The sequence below is a fragment of the Coffea arabica genome, chromosome 2e (assembly GCF_036785885.1).
Source record: "Coffea arabica cultivar ET-39 chromosome 2e, Coffea Arabica ET-39 HiFi, whole genome shotgun sequence".
Lineage (NCBI taxonomy): Eukaryota > Viridiplantae > Streptophyta > Magnoliopsida > Gentianales > Rubiaceae > Coffea > Coffea arabica.
This window is the reverse complement of record NC_092313.1, coordinates 10,275,463-10,279,640: the sequence shown is the minus strand read 5'-3', so window position 1 is coordinate 10,279,640 and position 4,178 is coordinate 10,275,463. Positions and strand designations below refer to the sequence as shown.

General features: G+C 37.9%; 1 protein-coding gene across 5 annotated transcripts; it reads left to right on the top strand.

The window, feature by feature from the left end:
* Positions 1–708: 708 nt before the first annotated feature.
* Positions 709–3,655, top strand: LOC113730862 (thioredoxin-like fold domain-containing protein MRL7 homolog, chloroplastic). Of its 5 annotated transcripts, none has more exons than XM_027255821.2 (7): positions 709–982; positions 1,307–1,428; positions 1,539–2,416; positions 2,603–2,687; positions 2,876–2,987; positions 3,076–3,189; positions 3,305–3,655. In XM_027255821.2, the coding sequence occupies exons 3-6, from the start codon at positions 1,644–1,646 to the stop codon at positions 3,177–3,179; spliced, it is 1,074 nt and encodes a 357-aa protein (XP_027111622.1). In that variant the 5' UTR covers positions 709–982; positions 1,307–1,428; positions 1,539–1,643; the 3' UTR covers positions 3,180–3,189; positions 3,305–3,655. The 5 variants fall into 5 exon arrangements, with proteins under 5 accessions (XP_027111622.1, XP_027111621.1, XP_027111620.1 ...); XM_027255820.2 differs by having other exon boundaries at positions 1,536–2,416; XM_027255819.2 differs by lacking the exon at positions 1,307–1,428.
* Positions 3,656–4,178: the final 523 nt, after the last annotated feature.

Below are 4,178 nucleotides of genomic sequence, written 5' to 3'. Positions count from 1 at the left end.
AAATCTTTCCCAATTTTCTTACATCTTTGGAATAGACCTTTTGGCATTAAAGGTGATGAAAAAGAAAAATAAATTTCTTGCACTAAAATAAAAGAGACAAATTTAAGAGACATAATTACAATAAAACGAGTCAAATAAATAAATAAATGAGAGACACAAATGTTTTAATTATCTAGCTAACAGAAAATTGGAACTCCAAACACAAATCTTTGATTGAATAGATGAAAAATTTACAGAAAAGATCGATGGAGGTAGAATAAAAATGAAAAGGATCAAAGGAATAAACAATTTTTATGATAAAGTTTCACAAATTTTTGTTCATTTGATTCAGGTTTCACCGAGAATATTCGCTCTCTTCAAACAATATGAGGAGAGTCGGATCATATGCTATTAAAATATGAGGTTGTGAGCCCTTTCACTTACATTTAGGATTAAAAATTATAAAATTATAAAATGATCCCTAATTTTTTTAATATTTATATAATATACCTTATGGGTCGGGTACCCGCGGATTTTTATTTTTATGATCCGTATTCATATCCATTTTCGTAGGTACCCAACTCTCATCTGCCTCGCTAAGAAAAATCGGATCGAATATTCTATTTTTCGGATCGAATCGAATCCGTCGAGTTTTTGGACGGGCGAATTTTTTTACCCACCCCTAACTGCTGCTATGCCGGTTGGATAAGGGTCAAAAAATGATTGAGCCATGAGATGCAGGGTGCATCGAATGACTATTCGACCGGTGTTCACCTCTAATTACAGCCGACCGCGCCGGCTAACTACGGGAATAATTAGAAAATAAATGGCTTATCCACAATCCAGACACAATTCTTAAACCCACCAAAAACCTCCGCTCCCAAATGGGGCAATTACAAGCAGCGCAATTTAAGGTGTGAGAATCCATCGGATATCTCTCTGTCCATGCGTATCAGTACTCAGTACTAGTCTTGTCATATCCCTGGAAACGTTGGCTACCTCTGTAAGTTTTGGTGTTGCTGAGACCGTCTATAAGACATTTGATTTTATGTTTGTTTGAGCTTTGAAGACCCTTTACTTTTGTGTTTATCGTTCACTTGGAAATTTGCCACTCAACTGTTCATTTAACTCGGGATTTGCTTCTTTTTTATTATTGATAAATTGGAGTCTCTTTACTTGATGCTCTCTATTTTGTCTAATTACTTCTACTTGGTTCTTTTAATTTTGTGGAAATTACTGGCTTCAATTCTTTTTACAAGTGATTCTTTCAGCATTTACTTGACTCATGCTACATTTCTTCTGTTGTCATGTTGGGTTTTTTTTTTAGGGGTAGTTTTCTGGTCGTTTTGGTGGGGACTGGTGACGTCTGGGTAGACCATGTTTCGATATGTGACAACGAAATTGCAAATTTCCAGGGACTGGATATAGTGAAAAAAGGCTCATCCTTTGGTTGGACATAGAACTTACTATTGAAGAATTGATTTGTCTTTGTTTTAGCCAGCATATTCGTGTTTTTAACCTAAATTTTGAACTTGTGCTGTGTCTATGAATGGCAGCAGGGTAAACTTTCTGTTCTGTTGAGCTGTGTTTTCGTAAGGAGAAATTTTACGAAAAGATCCTGTGAAAGATCTGAACTTTGAGTTTATTGAAGTGAAAACAAAGAAATGCTCGTTGCTACATTAAATACTAGCCTTCCCTTCCTCTCTTTTTCATCATTTTCATCCTGTGATACAATCGTTCAAGCTATATGTAGCTATCCACGTTGTTCAAATGTCTTGTTTCCATATTGGCGGGAACACAAGCTGTTATCTAGAAGTCTGATTTGTTTAGCCAGCTCGAAGAATGCTGGCTCAAGTCCTGTTCCTAATCCCAGCCAAAATCCTGATTCAAAACCTAAAAAGCCAAATCCCCGGACACGTGAATCTAAAGCACCCAAAGATAAAGATAAAAATCTGAAGAATATATTCCCCACGACAATTCCTAAAAAGCCAAGGCGTGGTCGTAGGAGTGAAGCAGCTGCAGTTGAGGATTTTATTCGTGATTCTCTGGAGCGGACATTTGCATCAATCAAAGAACAGGACTTTGAAATCTTGAAAGACAAGGAAAGCATCATAAAGGAGAGGGTAGATGAGGAGAGTGGTTCTGATCATAGTAGTGACGATGAAGATCATGGTAATGGGAGTAGAGAGAAAAACATGGTAATGGAGGAGGAGGATCCAAATTGGCCTCTCGATGCAGATGTGGGCTGGGGAATTAGGGCATCGGAATATTTTGAGCAGCATCCCATCAGAAATGTTGTTGGAGAAGATGGTGTTGAGATTGATTGGGAAGGGGAGATTGATTATGGGTTGGTCAAGGAGATAAATTGTCTTGAATGGGAAAGCTTTGCATTTCGTCCAAGCCCCTTAATTGTTCTTGTTTTTGAAAGATACAACAGGCAAGTGATAACATTTTAGCCTTTAATACATCATGCCTTTGAACATCACTCGGAGTTGATTGCCTGCTTAGTGTTTGTTAGACTCAATTAAATACTTGAGATCATTTTCCATTCTCTTTGCTTGCTCCCATCTACCTGAAACCTTATATTCCTTTAATGTATCTCATATTGTAACTCAAAATGCAGGGCAAGTGAAAACTGGAAAGTTTTGAAGGAGCTTGAGAAAGCAGCAGAGGTCTTTTGGAAAGCCAAGGATCGGTTGCCTCCTCGGGTCTGTCAAACTCTTCATTTTTCCATTTTATGGATATGCATTGTTTGGTCTTCCATGTGATATTATTACCTCATCAGGACATTAATTAACACAAGCACTTAATTTATTCATTTAGTGTAATGCAATCGATCTCCTTGAACGTGTGCCAATAGTATCATCAAGTTTTGACTGTTACACTCCTTAAACAGACAGTAAAGCTAGACATCAACATTGAGAGGGATCTGGCATATGCTCTTAAAGTTAAAGAATGTCCACAAATATTGTTCTTACGTGGTAACCGGATATTGTACAGGGAAAAAGGTACTCATCATCTCCTTTTTATGCTATAAATGCTTGATACTGCTAGGAGGAAATTTCATGCCTTTCTAAATGCTGACACAATTTGCAGAGCCACGGAGATCTGATGAGCTGGTACAGATGATTGCACATTTCTATTATAATGCAAAAAAGCCTATGTGCATTAATGATGCTTTTTTGTCTCCACCATGTTAGTTAAGTGGAGGTACTTCTGTTACCCCTACATGCACCATCCTTTTGGCATTTCCTGCCTTTGTTATCTTTTGGGTATTGTTCAAATTTAGAACATTTATCTCAGGTGAAGTTATTGAAATCTGCAGGAACGGTTGAACCATTCATTGATAACATGGTTGATAAGCGATACCGTCTGAAAGTTCCCTTTGATGTTAGCAATTCCAAAGGGAGAAAAGTTGATAAGCAATTGCACTCCAAGTAAATGAACTGGCACCTCTTAGTAGATAAGAATGTATTGTACTCTAAATTGCTGTATTTCCCTGGCTTAAGCCTCAAGCAAGTTAATTGTACCTCCTCATTTCTCCTCCTTTCCTCACAACCACCAGGAAGAGTTTAGCTACTCCTAGATTTATTGTATATTTAGAAACTAGATCTCTGTATGTCTTTGTACATTTCTTACTGGTTGTGTTTAATATAATCCAACTTGAGTAGACTTATCCTCAGGGTGTGAATTTAGCCTATATTTGTCACATGACAGCAGTAGTTTTTCCAATCTGGCTCTATGAATATAACTGATGAAACTAGCCTCTGGAACCCTATGCGAGTATCTGAAATGGACCTGTAAAGGTAAATGACGAAACTCATTCTGTCGACTTTAAGCCAACTCTCTCTCTCTCTCTCTCTCTCCTCTTTTTTTTTTTTTTAACCCAAAGTATTCTGGGTAATGCTGCTGGTCTCTCTGGCCAGTATCAAAGTCCTTTGTTGAGGCTGCAAGGTCGAGTTGTTTGAGGCTTGGAGAAGGGGGTTCTTGAGGGAGAATAGAGCCCTTGACCTTTTTCAATTCAGAACTAGCCTCTTTAGAGTTGAGATGGTTCTCCATCCCCACGTAGCAAAGAACGCGGAAGCACTTTGCAATGACAGATTTTTTGTGCTATACAGACCTTACTGCTTCTGTATGATTTACAATGTGGGAGCAATGCCTCAAGTCATATTGTGATGAGAGCACCAAATTCAAAGATA

What these genes read in the sequence shown, in the direction of transcription:
- LOC113730862 (XM_027255819.2), top strand. Translation starts at nt 1,644, where the DNA reads ATGCTCGTTGCTACATTAAATACTAGCCTTCCCTTCCTCTCTTTTTCA. An exon ending in AGGATCGGTTGCCTCCTCGG is followed by an intron (nt 2,688 to 2,875) that starts GTCTGTCAAACT and finishes CTCCTTAAACAG; the next exon opens with ACAGTAAAGCTAGACATCAA. An exon ending in GATATTGTACAGGGAAAAAG is followed by an intron (nt 2,988 to 3,075) that starts GTACTCATCATC and finishes CACAATTTGCAG; the next exon opens with AGCCACGGAGATCTGATGAG.